The sequence below is a fragment of the Thunnus maccoyii genome, chromosome 24, assembly GCF_910596095.1.
Source record: "Thunnus maccoyii chromosome 24, fThuMac1.1, whole genome shotgun sequence".
Taxonomy (NCBI): Eukaryota; Metazoa; Chordata; class Actinopteri; order Scombriformes; family Scombridae; genus Thunnus; species Thunnus maccoyii.
Window position 1 is genome coordinate 15,957,756 of NC_056556.1, and position 16,748 is coordinate 15,974,503.

Here is a 16,748-nt window from a genome sequence, read left to right on the forward strand (position 1 = left end):
GGAAGTCACGCAAAACACAATGCAGTTTGCGCGTACTGTATGTGCGTCTTCCTCTCAAAAGGTCCGAATGATGACGCTAGTGTGCGTCGCTGCAAACATCCTCTTACACTCTCTAAAGCCTCAGACTACATAACAGCCGCTTGCTTCAAAGATGTCGATGTGTGGTGTAATTCTGACCATGATGACAGCTCTAAAACACACTTGTTAAGGGTTTGGGAGCTGGTTGTAAGAGGCTTAAAAGCTGTTATTGTTGAATACATGAACACACACACACACACACACACACACACACACACATGCTCTTTACGGAGATAATTCTCAGTCACCACAAGTTGTTAAGTGCAGGGCTTTGTTCAGGATGCAGGGTCTCTTTCATTAGGCTGCAGCACTAAAGCTCTCATCTTGTCACATTTGGATTCACACAGGAAGTGAAAATCAGACCTTTTTAACTCCTCATTTCCACCCGTAGAGGAAAAACAGGAGGTTTTTACTTTCACAAGGGGACGAAATATGCGTAACAAAGTGATAAAAACGTACCATTTGTCTAATTAAGTTTGCGATTTCTGTGTCGCAGGGAGCCACTAACGACGGACTGGCAGCCGCAGGGTCCTTTTGGTGCTAAAAGTTCTGGGGCAACTCCTGAACAGAGGGCAGGACCACCCTAACAAACTTCCTCTCCAGTGTCCCTCAGAAGAAAAGGACACTCACAAGGGAGCAAGATGACTTCCTGTCGCCAGAACGGCCGGCAGAGCAAATTTACATCCCCTCCACCCACCCACCACCCACCCCCATTATCTCACCTTAAAGATATAACCCCCAAAATAAATGTTTTGTAAATTTGTTTTATACCTCATTTTTAGTTTTTTTTCTACTGTATTTTTGTACGTGAGTTGTTTTTTTTTTTGTTTTTTTGGTTTTCTATCAATCGATTAAAGCTACCGAACAATGAAATCAGATTTTTAAAATGTATGTGAGTGTAGGTTTTTCTGTTCTTTAAAGCCAAAGAAGAATGACACGAAGAGCTTTAAGACGTTGAAACGTTCGAGCCAAAGTCCTGTTGTGAAACTGAGCATTAGCTTTTCGGTCAGCTGGCCACAGCGGCTTTTAAATTCTGTGTCACCAGTCTAATTATATAGCGTACAGAATGGTGTCTGAACAGAAATAAATACAGCTTGACTTTTTGGGAAATACACTTATTCACTCTCCTGCTGAGAGCTACATGAGAAGATTGATACCACTCTCATATGAAAAGTCTGACAGAATCAATACTGAAGACATTCACGTCTGTTCACTGATCATTGTTTACTGGATTAGAAATAGAATCTACAGAACATACTCAGAAACCTGTTGTTGTTCTTACACACTCTATGAAATCTAAGTGGAATATCACTGCCATTGTTGCATGTCTGAAAGTTTTTGTAATCAGGTTACTGTAATCAGATTATATGTAATAATCTGTCTCCCTCAGCCCTGTGAGCCACAGTCAGACCACAACAACTACAGTCCTGCTACATTTCTCTGCACTACTAATCTGGATTTCACACATGACGGAAATGACGTTATTCTTTTTTTTTTTTTTGCCAAATACTTTCACTACTACTACTTTTCAAATCTTTATCTTTTTATAAGATGTGATATTTATAACAATAAAAATGTGATTTGGTACTTGACAGATTGTTTTGGAGGTTATTGCTCAACAGGAAAATGACATCCAGACATCCGCAATAGAGGAAGAACAAGAGCCAAACTCAGTTCAACTGCATGTATGTATTTCCTAATACAGCATCAATTCATATTCCATTTCAAACTAATCTTTTCTTTCAGCTGAAAAACAAAAAGGTACAAATATAACTCAGTTTCAATATTTCAGGAGCTTCTTTGTGGTTTCTATTGAGGGAGATGATGGCAACCAGGAGTTTATCAGAAGGTTCAACCTCAGACTCTGAAAAAATGAATCATTTAACATGTGATTGAAAATTAGTACCTCAATACAAACTGTTGAGCAACTATTGTAACATGGCTAGAAACATAATAGTGTACATTTGATAAGGTTGGTATCAACTTAACCTAAGCTTCTGTACAAAAATTTTAAAAAGCTACTGAAAACCTGGCATTCACTCATATTTGCGTCAAATTCCCAACTTGAGCACAGTCTGATCTCATGCAACAACAGAAAAACAAACTCATTTCTGTCCCGACTCGAACTTAAACAGGCGTCTTCTCCAAAATCAAATTAAAACTCCCGCGGTTCAGTCCATCCCTTCCTCCGGCACTCCTCTTCGTCCTCGCTCTCATCTGCCGACCTTGCCCAGCCTGTGGTCGGTCTTGGGGTCGGCTATGATGGCCTGAACGGCTACGATGGCCTCGTTGATCTTAGTCTGGAGCTCCCTCAGCTCCTCGATGTGCAGCAGACGGAGGATCTGGGCCGCTTCGTTCAGAGTCGCATCTGAGCGGAGAGGACAGAGTGAACATTTATTTTACTTTGCCATAGATGATTAACTTTTATTGGATACATGTGTGTTGCTCCGCGCCGCAGCTCGCTGGGAGATTTCCGATCACAGGGCTGCCCGGCTGAGTGTATGTCCTTGCACCGATACATCAACGTGTGTCAAAAAATCCAAACAAACCCTGCTGCATCAGTTTGCCTTTTCTTTACTTTCTACAGCATGATGTCAGAAAAAAAGCAGCACTCACCTCCAGTATCGAAACCCAAGATGTGTTTGTCTAAAGCTACTGGAACACCCTGGAACAAAGAGGAAAATATTTACAACTGAGAAAGAATCCCAAACTTTCCCTGATTTAAATCACTTAACTGCAGTTTTACCAGAAGAATTCTAATACATAACATGTGCACATGTGTATCTTCAGCTTACCTCTCTGTTCTGGCTGGCTTTAGTGATGGCTTCTGGAGAAAGTCTGTCTTGGATGAGAATACGAATAGCCTGGCAGGAACAGACCAACTGATTAGCAATTTTCTTCTTAAATAAGTAAACTTCACATAATATAAAGTATATAAACAGTCCGAGTTGTGAAGCTGAAGCATACAATTTACAGAAATGTAAAATCAAAGTGAAAATATCTTGATACCCACATACAGTATGAACACACTCTCACCTTGAGCATAACCAGGTAGTCGTCGTGCCGTTGTATCTTGAGGATGTTAGACAGAGCCATCACTCCTGCTTTGAAATCTGGCGAGTTACCTGAAAAAACACACATCGTGTTATAATTGCCTCCTTCGTCTGAAATGAAGAGATCAAAAAAGAAGGGTGAGAAGAAAGAATGTGAGGAAGACAAAGTGCAAGGACGAGCAAGAGGAGCGGGGTGGTGTTTCTACTCACTGTCAAGGTTGACGAGAGGATCCACTGCTTTGTCGCTGTTGCCGGAGGCTGCCAGCGGCTGACAGTTCTTATACTTATCCACTGAGGAGAGACAGATTTTTGGTCAGAAATGACAGTTTTGGCTCTGCAAGCAAAGTTTCTGTTAAAACTCTGAAAACAAACTGTAGGACTGGTGAGCTGACATCACCAGAACACGTTATAGCTTTTATAACGTCTCCATCTACTGGTCACCATCAGTATTTCAAGAGACGTTATTATTACTAGTTTGGAGTCCTGACAAAATACTCTGATATCAAAGCTGCAATTTTCACAACAGATGCACGTGTGCTGACATCATACCATTGTCTCCGTATTCATATCGTACAGCCAGGCCCAGTAACCAGTCTACAGCTTCCTGCTTCTCCTGAACTCCAAACGGACAGTTCACATCCTGCAGGTACTGCACACAGGAAAAGGGAAGTTCAAACACAACTCATGCACGTGCAGACATTTCCACAACAATAGTACAGATGTCTGGTAGCAGCAGATATGAGATTTCTATTTATAAATACCATTCAGGTCAGCTTTAAGGTGGTTTGCTAACATTTCACTGACTGACATTGAACGTGGCAGTGTGCTGGTGTCACCTTCTGGTAGGCTTTGGGCCAGTCTGAGCTGGGGATGTTCCTCAGGTTGCCTCTGTCCTCTATCTTATAGTGTCGAATCTTCTGGTCTTCCAGCCACACAATGCAGTTCCTAAACTGTGTCTCATCTGAGCAGAGAGGAGACAGATACACGAGTAGATTACTGGACAAATATTATCTCAGCAGCTAAATGCAATGATTTGACATCATATAACACAAACATCTACACAAATAAATACAAATGATCTCTGTCATTCAGCTACTTATGGCAGGATGCAAGTTGTTTGCATTTGAGTCTGTGTGAAGCATTTTAATTCACTGCTTTGACTGTCTTAAACTGACATTTACAGCTCAGAAATTAGCCTGAATTCTGACTGGATATATGCAAATAAAATGCCATTTTCCATATTTTGATGTACTTGCTTGCTAAATTGCATCTTTTCAATTTTAGTTGACATATGTTGGAATTTAATTGTAAACACAAGGAGCAAAACTGAGCGTTTACTTCAAATTAGCAATGCCGAAAAAAAGTGTGGTGTGCTAAGAGGTTGTAAGTGATTTTGTGTAGTCTTTTAACAAACAGACACGTTTGTCAGCAATAAAAACACCACGAAACTACTATATTTAAGTGGACTTTGGCGCTGCGTAGTCTCCTTCCACGTTAGCCGGCTCCACGTTTAACTCCACTCACCAACTCAAGAGCTCCTTAACGAGTTTCTTCTTACCTGTGCAGTCAAATCCGTTGGGATTATGATAATCTAGAGCTGTCAACTTCCTCCGAAACATTTCAACGTGTGTTTTGGTGTGCAAACGACAGCTTTCTTGAGCTAACAAGTAAGCTAGCTTAGCTGGTTTCTTCTGCTAGCTCAGCTGTCAGTGTGTGGCACTGCGCATGTGCGGGACAGGCTTCAACTTCCTGTTCCAACTATCAACATTAATTTCTCTTCACTGAGCACACAACAGTACTAATATAAGCAGACAGCTTGTTTCTACCACTTCTATTTAATACATGCTGCTGTTTTCCGGCTTCAAAGGCCAGATTTTATCTGATGTAACATTCCTGCAGCTCTCATGGAAGTGTTGGAAATCAGCTGCTGTAATTGAAAGAGCTGATCTGATGATACTTAAAATTACTCAACAGGATTCCCAGAGTACTTTCAATTTACTGCATTACACATGTTTACGCAGACTTCATATTTTGACTGAAAAGAATATTTAATGTAACTTGGGACTGCCTTGAGCCTGAAAAAAGGCGAGCTTCCCCCCCAGTATAAATGCTACTCCATGCACAGAAAAAAATGTGACAAATTAAGAATCAATTTCCACAACCATCTCACACAGTATGATACACAGGAAGAGGCGGAATCATTGGAAAAAATGACAACTTTATTACACTTCACGTTTTAGAAAATGAGGCAAAAACCATCAAAGAGGGTGCATAAGAAAAAAAAAAAAACTAACAACAAAACCAAACTTCAGTTCACATGTGTTGGTTTAAGTATGTATGTTGGTGTGTGTGTGTGTGTATGTTTAAAAGGGCCTCATGCGTGTGCTAAGGGGCGGGGCTCTGTTAGGTGGTGTGATAGCGATATCTAGATAGTCTCCAATCTGGAAGCGCTGAGACTGCAGCGTCATGGAGTCGTCGGCACCCTTCCTGCCGGATATAGTGCTGCCGATGTCTTTCAACCTGAAGGAGAAGAAAGGAACATGTTTAAATATGTGGTGCACACACATTCACCGGTCCATTCACCAGTCCTGTGGTACCAACCTGTACACTTTCCCCCGGGGGTCGGGGTAGACGATGGCAAAGCTGAAGTGGGTCCCCTTTTTCCTGGCCTCTGGATACACTTCCTTCACTAGGCTGGTAAGCTCCTTCAGAGTAGCATCCATCCTGAACACACACACACACACACACACACACACACACACACACACACACACACACACACACACACACACACACACAGAATCAGAACCTACATTCACATCAAATATTACTTCTACAAGCACTTATAATATATATGTCTTTATACTAAAGACAACCAAGAAATAAAGTGAAATGTTGGTGATCTCACCATGTGTATATCTGCAGTTCACTAGAGGGAACGTTGCCACGGGCAAATTCATCTGCTCTGTGGTGTCGGCCACTGTTGGTGGTGAATACTCGCAGCAGAAGGGGGCATGTCTGCAGCACAAATAAGCATCAAACACAAGAATATAGAGAAAAAATGAACAAGACCAAACAGCAACAAATACAGATGTTGAACAGCATCTTATTGTTGCTTTAAAATCCAATCCTGTTAACATCAGAATCATCTTTATTGGCCGAGTATGTTTACACATACAAGGAATTTGACTCTGGTTTAGTGGCTCTCAATGTACAAAATAACACAACAATCTTCAGAAACGTACACAAGGAATGACTATATACAGGTGAAAGTGTTTGTGAACAGGATACAAATAGTGCAAAGAAGTGAAGAGTGCACAGAGTGCTGAGATAAATATTACATGGTAAAAACAGTGACATGTTACTTTATAGACATATAGTAGATATACAGCCTGTTCAGATATATAGTAACGAGTGAAATGTATAGCACATAAATAAATATGTATAATTTGTAAGTACAGTGGTATTATAGTATTAGAACGCACTAACATGAAAGCCTTTTTACACGCAGACATACAAATAAATGAGATACATCCACACTGCATATTTTTAATGTTTTACTTGTTGACTTGCTATGGTATCAGGCTTGACAGTGGTGGAGTGTTGAGCATTCACTGCCATCTAGCGGCCAAACCGAATAATTACAATTTAATATTTTTATTGCAAATATACTGCAAATATATTGCACCGAGCCCATACATAAAACAAATGAAAATGCAAGTGCAATGTTAAAGAAATAATTTCATATATAAATAAGTAAAATGCAGATAAAAGATATAAGCTCATATAAAGCAGATGAAATCTAAGTAAAAGAAATAACCACATAAACACATGAGATGCAAATAACAGACTAGAGACTAGCAGCACTGGAAACTAAGTGCTGCTTTGAATTGTTTACACGCCGAATTTACACGGTTTAGTTTCATAAAAAGACCAACTTCAACCAGCTACATTCTGTGACTTTACCTACTCATATACATGTAAACATTAAAATTGCACTTTTCCAACAGAGTTTGCTCATACAGCAGACTGTGGTAGGATTGTTAAGTCTAACTTTCGTTTTAAGTTAAGTAATAACTTCATTTCATGGCAACAAATTACCAAATGCTGAGTAGCTTCTAGTACGATTATAACCTACCTCTTCATTCTGGCTTTAGATTTAGAATGATTTACAGACATTATTTACTTTATTTACTCACTTATTTTATTGCATTCATGTTGCAAAGCTTTATTTGATCTCTTACTTTATTATTAATATTATTGTATTTTTTTCTTTGTTTTGTTTATTAATCTATTTTATCTAGCTTTTATTTAGTTTTCATTTCACTCAAATTTATTATTATTATTATTATTATAACTTTTAAATCTATTTGATTGCACCGACCTGTATGAAAGATGCTATACAAATAAAGTTTGACTGATTGATGATTAGCTGGCTCGCTAGCACTAAGCTAACGTTACTTCACGTCGTTCCTTTGTTTCATGTTAACTGCAAATTACCAACAGCAGCTGCATAAAAACAACTGAAATCACTAAAACTGAGATAACAGTGTTTCGAATAACATTTCTGGGTTCCTCCTAGAAACAGAAATCAGTCTGCAAGCTGTTAGCAAACCAGGTTAGCTTCGTGCTAACAGGTAAACAGAGTTAAACCAGGCTGCGAGGAAAACGTCCCGCTCTCTACCTTTTCTCGGTCAATGGGCTTCTCTGGCTCCTTCTTAATTTCTTCCTGTGTGATCCGCGACTCAAGAGCCATTGTTATTTTTTAGTAATGTATGAAAGCACTTAGGTAGCAGCTTCCACCACCTTGCTTGGATATTTTATCGTAACAGGCTGCAGCACAAAGTGAGACAGTTTCCGTTTCCTTTTCTCTGACTTCGCGGCATTTATCGCCCCCTGCTGCTTCGGAGTGACCATGCATTTATTTTCCACATAGACAGCAACTCATTTACTAATGAAATGTATTTATCATTTGATACATTGATTTCTTTGCTTTCCCGTACTAATCAATATAACCCACCTAACTATGATGGAAATTTCCTTTTTAATGTAACTAACTGTTTCAATGGACTACCTCATTGACTGCCTCTTGCAATCTCCTCATAGGTTTTATTTATTCCTCTTGTGCAGAAGCTCTCATCATCTGCAAAAAAAAGTTTAGCACTAAGGGAAATTCACCATTTAACAACTGTAAAGGACAAATCCCACTGCTCTGTTGCATCTGTTCTCCGTCACATACTGATTTGAGAGCTATCATCATGTCACGACTTGTTTTGTTCGTACAAACAGAAAATATTTGAAAAATTACAATGTTTTCATGTATTAAAAACAACTCTGCGATCATCAGTTCCTCAAAGCAGGAACTGCCACACAAATAATGTGTGCCATAATGAGCCATAAATCTGCTGTTAGGCAAATTCCTCAAAATCCTCATGACTGTGCAAAACCTGTCTGTCTTCTTTTTTATTGTTTCTGCATGAATGTACAAGAGCAAAACTATGTTTTGTAAATATCAAATCAAGTCTCAATCCCTTTCAAGAGTCAAATGATTAAAATGAAAAACAGTGGAACATTAAAATATTTTGCTTTACATTTTCATTTCATTTCCTGAAAAAACAATATCTGGTTCATTTTTAGTAATTTATTTTAATATCATAACCTTTTGAATGTTCTGCCCTTTTAAAACTATGTAGCTATAGATGTTGGTGGTCCTGATTTTACATCTGGAATGAGATGAAACATCCCAGCAAAATCTGCAAACTCCAGAAATCACCAAAACGTCCTGCAGTGCTCGTACAGACTTGAGTGGCTGATCCAGGATCAGTCAGCCAAGTCCACCTACAGAACCGCGACGTGCTATTCAGTCACATGCTGCTCTCCCCCTCACTCATTACAGTCTGTGTGTGTGAGAGTGTGTGTGTGTGTGTGTGACCAACATGTGTACCATATATATGTGAGCGTCGTACAGTGTGTGTTGAATGTCTGCAGTGTGTGTTTTGTGTGTGTGTACCCTGACACTGGCCCCCTCTGTTCTCCCGCTGGCTGGCTGATCAGGAGCTACTCTAACAATCAGCTCTATTTTACCTCTCTCTCTCTCTCTCTTTCTCCCTACTCATTCATTTTGTGTTGCCCCCCCCCCCCCCTCCCTCTCTGTTCACCCCACCACCACCTCTCATCAGAATGGATGGCATAGACCAGCTTGAAACAATCTGCCAGCCCCGTCCTGGTCGAAAGATCAAACAGTGGTTCTTTGAGTCGGGTCCTGACACTGATATCCATTCATTGATATGCATCAGGAATAAGTGTCGCTGTTATTCCCCTAATGACTCCATTAGAATCACTGACGCCCTCTCTGTCTCAAGTCAACCCAGGACGTTTTCTCGCCCTTTGCAATCATCGCTGCTCATTTTCTAGGGTCGTGTTACATGCAGTGATGCAGAGGAGAATCTAAATTTAAAGGACGGGTTCACAATTTCTCAAGTCTGTCTTAAAATAACAGTCAGGTGACAAAATGAACATTGAAACAGCTTTTTCTTGCTGTAATCATTCCTCCTGACAATTATAACATCTCCAAATGTGCTTACAAGTCCTCGTTTTGAGCTAAAATGTATTTGAAAGTTTATCTGAATCATAAATGAGGCTTCAGCAGTCCGAGTCCATCGAGTTAAGTGGATATCTTTCACACTTACAGTCTTTTTACTAAAAAATTCACTCTTTGTGTCTCAACGGACAGTGTTTCCCTGTTGAGCTGCGGTGGAAGGGTCGTAAAAACAAGAAGGATGTTGACAGATATTGACTTGATTTGACTCATTTGGACGGCTGAAGTCTCATATTATCTTCAAATAAACTTTTAAATACATTTCCCCATTACTTACATTGTAAGTGAGGGGATCTCTTAATTAAGGATGAATGATTACAGGAAGGAAAACACGTGTCAGTGTTCGTTTGGGCTCCTGACTTGTTTTAGGACAGACTTGAAAAACTGAACCCGTCCTTACCAGCAGCCCTTGCTTCATTACTCATGAAAATAAATAGACATGTGTAATGAAATCATAGTTCCTACACAAGAGTCAGAATACTTTTTCACTCATATACTACTGGTGCACAGTTTGTCTACAAATATCAAGTTGTATCTCAAACAGAATATGCAGAATAGTGCATTTTGCAGTTTATTCAAAGGTTTTCACTTCACTTTTGTGAGAATCCACAGTGTAAACTGAGGAAGTTGGTTTTACTCCCACACTTCAGCAAACAGTGGGAAAAGCTCACAGTCACAGTCATTAACAGGACACAGAGCAGCACTGTCCTGCAGGCCCACTGCTGCCAAGTGATGTTTTGCTTCTGAAAAGTCACTTTGACTCTCTACCTGTGTCCTGTTACACTCACACACACACACACACACACACATTTACACCACAATGCAACTTTGTTCTTTCAAACCTCTGAGTTTGAGACTGCACAGGCCCTCTGTTAGTGCAATCACCCTGGACACCAATTTTACATCAACATTAAAGTTCATGTGATCATTTGTGTTTGTTGGAGTTTGAGCCTAACATCTCAGCCTCTGCTGCTTTGATTCTGACCTTTCTTTTTTTATCTGCCTCTTGTGAGGTGAGTCCCCTGAGAAGTGCCCTACTGCAGTGCCCATAAAGAGTATTCACTCCCCTTGGAGGTTTTCATGTTTTACTGTTTCACAACATTAAATCAAAGTAGATTTAATGTGTTTTTTTGACACTGATCAACAAAAAAACAGCATTTATTTAGCTTGGAGTGTTGCTTTGACTTCATGCCGCAGGTTTTGCCACGATAACCGGACCTTCCATATACAGATGTATTTACAGTCCAGTTAACTGACACTTCTTGACTGCACACAGGTGATCTCTGTTTTACTAATTACGTGACTTCTAAAACTAATCGGCTGCACCTGTGATGACTTAGGTGTGTCATGTTAAAGGGGGTAATTCACGTCTGTATGTCATTTAGATTGCAGAAATGTGTTTGATTTCTCTGTTGATCACTTCCAAAAAAGCCACATGAAATCTACTTTGATTCAATACAACATGAGCATTTCCAAAGGGGGTAAATTCTTTTTATAGGACAGGAGTCATTTTTAATTAGACCGTACAGTTTATGACTGACAGTTCCCTCCTTTACACACCTAATTGGATGAAGAATTAGTTTCTAAATATATAAATATGTATAAATATATTTGACTACTTTCATCTTTAGCAGAGGCTCTTGTGAAAGTAATCCCAGCAGTTTTTTGTAAATCCTTACATGACAATAATTAGTGGTGGTTTCGCATCTGTGACTGTGCATTGAAATTAAATCAATATCCCTGAATGGTTTTTCTCTTTTTTTGTGCAATTATTCTTTAATTTCAACTTTTTGGCACGGCACAAACAACAGAAGCAAAACAAAACAATAATAAAACCTCCATCTTTGGCCTCTGTGTGACATCATGATCCTATATGCACACCTGCACCATCTTGGCCCATTATCAAGGTACTCATCACAGTACTCATCACAGATTCTATTATCAAAGTATCATCTCAGTTTCTATGTCTGTACTTTTTGTGTAGCTTCTTCCTCTCTGAGGTTTTACTTTGAAACTCGTCACAGGAAGTCATCATATTTCATTCTGGCTGACTTGACAGCAGAGGCGCATCTTTTATTTGATGCAAAGGAAGCAGGAGCTGCAGGTTTGTGTTTTGATCCTTATATTAGTTTCAGATTCCATTTCATCTTGTTTCATCTAGTTTTGCCAGTAATGATGTGACAGTGAGCTGTGTGTTTGTTTTCAAGCTGGAGAGGACCATGTGGAATATTTTCCTACAAACAACCTGACTCAAGGTGAGAAAAATACCTTTTTAATAAAGAAATGTCATCACATAAAGTCTGACATCACTTTTATAAGAAGTAATTTTAGAAAATATAAAATTTGAATCATCTGTTTTATGTTTTCCACTTTTTGTGAAACATTTTACAACTAAAGAGGTGATCTTATCAGCACAGTACACATCATTCAAATAATCATTGAATCAATTAATCAATCAATCGATCTGGTGAACGGTGAGGCTCGGTGAGGACTGTAGTAGTGTGGGTTTGTACAGTGTGTTCAGTGTGGTTTTAGGTGAGTGGGCTCGGTTCAGTACAGTCCACAGTGGGCAGAGAGGTTCATCAGTTCACATGAATGCTGGCACTGGGCCTTCTCTCCTCCTCCTCCTCTCAGTTTCATTCCTTTTCATACTCTTTCTCTTTCAAACTTCTCTTTTGTTTCATCGCTTGTCTCTGCTTTCATCTTTTGCCACTGCCGTGCTTCTTACTCTCCATCTGTGTCGCTGTCAATGTGTGGCTCAAAGGAAGCAGCCAAACCTGACGCTGTATCTAGAGGCTTGAACTGTCAAAAAGTCACTTCAGTGATTTTAATATTGTTATTCCCATTTTCATGTCTGTGTCCGTTTCTCCAGGATGTCTTGGCCTGCTCTGTACACTCAGTTGGTGGGGGCGAACCGTCACTCCACCAGCCTGGGTAAAATCTGGCTCTCGGTACTGTTTATTTTCCGGGTCATGGTGCTGGTTGTTGCTGCTGAGAGCGTCTGGGGCGATGAGCAGTCTGACTTCACCTGTAACACATTACAGGTAAGGCAGCTAGTCGGTGAACTCATTTATGAAAATATGGTATATCTATGTTCATGTCTTGTCTCCTTGTTGCGTGGTATGTAGGATGGTATGACATCATGATGACATTTACCTGTATGTGAATACAACAACTCAGTACATGATATTAACTTCAGGCTCAGATTCCTTCTATATAGTAATGAATAGATTTTGGAGCATCATGCTGCATATATTCCAATATTAATTACAAGTCTTAAATGTACTGTCACTACTTAATAGTTTTTGACAGCTCCGAAAGTGAAAGTCTTATATGGCAGAAATATTTGCTAATAAAAGCATTAAAGTGCAACTGTGTAACTTTTGAATTAGGGATGTGCAGAGAGCCCAGTATTTGTATTTGTATTTGTTGAGGCAGCAAAATTATTTGTATTTGTAGTTGAATAAAAGTGGAAAGAGGCTTAAAAATCCTGTTTTTGTTTTTATGACGCTTTTAATTTTAGAAAAATTTAAGTGTTACATTAAGTGTTTATGAATAAACTACCTTATGAAGGAGGTCCCCAAACCAGGTCTCGAACTGGAGCCTCCCAGATCATAGACGTCTGTGGTGACTACTGAGCTAAAACTTTACTCATCGTCTCATTGCAGACAGACCTCTACCTATTTATACACCCATAACACAGAAACAGCACACCATTTTTTCTTCCTGAAAACAAATAATTTTTGAAATATTTGTATGAAACAAATATTTGTAAAAAAAACAAAACAAAACAAAACACTATTTGTGCTTTGCCGAATAATGTATTTGTGTTCAGGCACACCCCTATTACCCATTTCAATACACTCAGCAGTTTTGCTTTTACAGCCTTACTAGATATTGCTCTGTAACCGACAATACTGACTCCCCTTTATGACTTGTGCTACTGTTACACTTCATTTTAGCTCATTCAGATCACCTAATGACGGCATCTTTAAAGCAACTGACTTAAAGGATGTGTCTGGTGATTTTTCTTATTGTCTACAAATCTCATGTTTGGCTGCTAACAAGTATTGTGTGTGTATCCAAAGCCTGATATATTGCTGTCACCCAAAAACTATTAAAAACATGTCAATGAGTCACACCGCCGCGCTGGGTGACATGTTCATGTTAGTTTGTTTAGAAACAGCTCCAAAGACGAATAACAGCGATCAGGTTTTCAGTCTCACTCTCTTCCTTTCAGCCTGGCTGTGAGAACGTCTGCTATGATCAATTCTTTCCTGTCTCTCACATCCGTCTCTGGTGTCTCCAACTTGTCTTTGTCTCCACGCCGACGCTCCTGGTTGCCATGTATGTGGCCTATCGGAACCATAGCGATAAGAAGAGGGTCTTGCAGGTGTGCGTGCTGTTCATTTTCATATATTGTTTGTATGCATGTATGTTTCATATTCATATGTTTCATATAATGTTGTCACGTCACATCATATCACTTCACTTCTTTTCTGGTATGTATGGAAGGTCATTTGAGCAAATAACCTCTCAGAAATGTCATGTTTGGCCTTCCATATATTTGGTCTTGCTTTATCTTGTCATGTCATATTCTGTCATGTCTTGTCATGTGTTGTCTTGTTTAATCATGTCATGCCTCTGTGATCCTGTGTTTCTTTTCTGGTCATGTTTTGTGTGTTTATGTGATCCTGTGTGACAGGCGTCTGGTAGAGCTGGTTTCCTCAGCAACAAGGGCCAGGAGGGAGAGCTGGAGACTCTGAAGAGACGGAGACTCCCGATCGCTGGCGCTCTCTGGTGGACATATGCATGCAGTCTGGTGTTCAGGCTGCTGTTTGAGGGAGGCTTCATGTAAGATCTGTGATTCTGATTTCCTGTGAATCTACCATATTGCTGGTTTGGTATAATCATACCATCTGCATACAGTATTTGTGATTGTCTCTCCAGGTATGCTCTGTATGTGGTGTACGATGGTTTCCAGATGCCACGGCTGGTGCAGTGTGACCAGTGGCCGTGTCCTAACCTGGTGGACTGTTTCATCTCACGCCCCACCGAGAAAACCATCTTCACTGTTTTCATGGCCACCGCCTCTTCTATCTGTATGGTCCTGAACATCGCTGAGCTTGCCTATCTTGTTTCCAAGGCTATTACCAGGTAGAGGTATTAATCAGTCAGGCGATTAATTAAGAAAGTATTCAAGCAATTATTATTTCAGCAATGTTACAAAATGACTGTCAATATCTTCATCTGTGTTATTATCTCCTTTTCTCAGGAGTATCTGTGGCCAGAGGGAGAGGAAATCCAGCAGAGAGAGGATGCAGAATAAGACAAACTAGAAGTTGCTTGTCTCAACCTGAGGAAGCAGCGACAACATGGATACATGAAGAAGATATTCCAAAGACTTAAAACAAGCTAAATCTGCAGGATCACAAGTGGAGAACACATGAATGACCCCAAAACTATGTAAATATAATTAAAAAGTGGACATTTTCTATGATACCCAAATTGTTGAAGTGTAACATTGAAGGGGTGGAGAGGATGGAATCAGTATCAACAACTCAAAACTGTATTTTTACATGACATTGTTTCAGATTGTATGTCAATTATGACTTCTTTTTTTTTTTAACTTGTGTTGATAGTGCAGTTGTGTAATATGATATCTAGTTAGACAATGTATTCTAATGTAAAAAACTAAAAAAGACACATAGTCTATTTATAATAATGCTATGATTTAGAGCCATCATGCCATCTACTGGCATGAAGAAAACATGAAACATAAAAAATGTGAGGACTCACTAGCAGCTACACACACACACACACACACACACACACACACACACACACACACACACACACACACAAACAAAAGTTGTTAATATTTTTTATTTTTCATATATTCATTAAATAACAGTTGAATAAAAATGTTCTCACAATTTTTCACTTAACTTACACAAATAAATGTTCATTTTATCTTAATTCTGTGACAGTCTGATTGTTTCATTTAAAATTGTGTAATACTAATAATACTCTTGTCTGGGAAAACTAAACAGGAATTGTCACTCCTAACTTTGTGGCACAATTACAGACACATGCATCACACAGAAAAGCCTCCTAACAGAACCATACAATGCATTAAACCACATGTACTCACAGTGTCTATTTAGAGAATATTTGTCTTTAGCTATTTATTTGAAAATCAACCTAATCTGTAAGAATTCCTACAGATGGAGTTTTTTTTTTTGATAAACTACAAGCTCCTGCATGTAGAATATTTACCTCAACAGAATCTTTACATCAGCATATCATCATTTTGTTTACACAGTATACCAACCAACATTAGAATATCATACTGTGTGGACATACTTGAGTTATTTGATTACTTAAAACACAGATACACAGTTTATGCTCTGTCCAAAAGTTTATATTTTAGGAGATATTAATCTATTTTTCTGCAATTATGAAAGGACTGGATCCAGATGGGAATAACTACTGGACAGCAAATTATCCTCAGAAGCTTGAAGACACCTGGAGCGCCTCCTTTTCAGGACTGAGTGATAGAGTAAGAAAAAGTTACTGCATATAAAAGAATGTCATATAAGATGTGCAGTCAAATATCATAAATACGTAAGTGAAAGAATGAGGTGGAAGCATTGATGACATTATGTCCATGTGGAAGCATTTCTCCTTTCTCTGAATAGTCCAGATTTCTTTTACTCTTTATTTCTAAAAAACACATTTTTTTGGTTAAACCCTCATGTTTCTGTGTTGAGTGTTGGGAAAGTTGTGTTTGGCCTTTTTTCCCCTCAGTTTTTACAGTACTGATGTTATTTTTCAATTTTAAGACTTTTAAACTATTTGACAAAAAGTTTGTTTCAGTTTTTTGGGTTAGGGTTAAATACATCTGTTGACCTTATAAGGACTACACATGCATTTTCATTTACAACAGATGCATCGAGTGATATACTGTATTGACCTCTGCTGGTGACCATCAGTGACTACAAGAACGCTGACAGGTC

At 39.1% G+C, this 16,748-nt stretch overlaps 4 protein-coding genes across 13 annotated transcripts in view; 2 read left to right on the forward strand and 2 right to left on the reverse strand.

Moving 5' to 3' along the window:
* Positions 1-1,670, forward strand: part of nid2a (nidogen 2a (osteonidogen)) — a 48,948-nt gene extending 47,278 nt beyond the window's left edge. For all 8 annotated transcript variants that reach the window (XM_042405021.1, XM_042405020.1, XM_042405026.1 and 5 more), the window contains one exon: positions 575-1,670. In XM_042405021.1, the coding sequence (XP_042260955.1) occupies positions 575-585 (11 nt within the window). In that variant the 3' untranslated portion in view covers positions 586-1,670. The remainder of the gene's footprint in view (positions 1-574) is intronic.
* Positions 1,671-1,748: 78 nt separating this feature from the next.
* rtraf (RNA transcription, translation and transport factor) lies at positions 1,749-4,877 on the reverse strand. The gene is made up of 8 exons (XM_042405031.1): positions 4,690-4,877; positions 3,968-4,092; positions 3,681-3,780; positions 3,342-3,422; positions 3,115-3,203; positions 2,874-2,942; positions 2,695-2,743; positions 1,749-2,446 (listed from the first exon to the last, which is right to left on the reverse strand). The coding sequence occupies exons 1-8, from the start codon at positions 4,748-4,750 to the stop codon at positions 2,292-2,294; spliced, it is 729 nt and encodes a 242-aa protein (XP_042260965.1). The 5' UTR covers positions 4,751-4,877; the 3' UTR covers positions 1,749-2,291.
* Positions 4,878-5,329: 452 nt separating this feature from the next.
* On the reverse strand, positions 5,330-8,004 carry sap18 (Sin3A-associated protein). The gene is made up of 4 exons (XM_042405032.1): positions 7,816-8,004; positions 6,040-6,149; positions 5,733-5,855; positions 5,330-5,651 (listed from the first exon to the last, which is right to left on the reverse strand). Exons 1-4 carry the CDS (start codon positions 7,885-7,887, stop codon positions 5,495-5,497), a joined length of 462 nt encoding a protein of 153 aa, XP_042260966.1. The 5' UTR covers positions 7,888-8,004; the 3' UTR covers positions 5,330-5,494.
* A 3,466-nt stretch (positions 8,005-11,470) lies between these two features.
* On the forward strand, positions 11,471-15,525 carry LOC121892158 (gap junction beta-2 protein-like). 3 transcript variants are annotated; one of them, XM_042405017.1, is made up of 8 exons: positions 11,471-11,636; positions 11,754-11,833; positions 11,937-11,984; positions 12,602-12,773; positions 14,101-14,122; positions 14,435-14,583; positions 14,680-14,886; positions 15,005-15,525. In XM_042405017.1, exons 1-8 carry the CDS (start codon positions 11,593-11,595, stop codon positions 15,066-15,068), a joined length of 786 nt encoding a protein of 261 aa, XP_042260951.1. In that variant the 5' UTR covers positions 11,471-11,592; the 3' UTR covers positions 15,069-15,525. The 3 variants fall into 3 exon arrangements, with proteins under 3 accessions (XP_042260951.1, XP_042260952.1, XP_042260953.1); XM_042405018.1 differs by lacking the exon at positions 11,471-11,636 and having other exon boundaries at positions 11,662-11,833; positions 13,970-14,122; XM_042405019.1 differs by lacking the exons at positions 11,471-11,636; positions 14,101-14,122 and having other exon boundaries at positions 11,662-11,833.
* Positions 15,526-16,748: the final 1,223 nt, after the last annotated feature.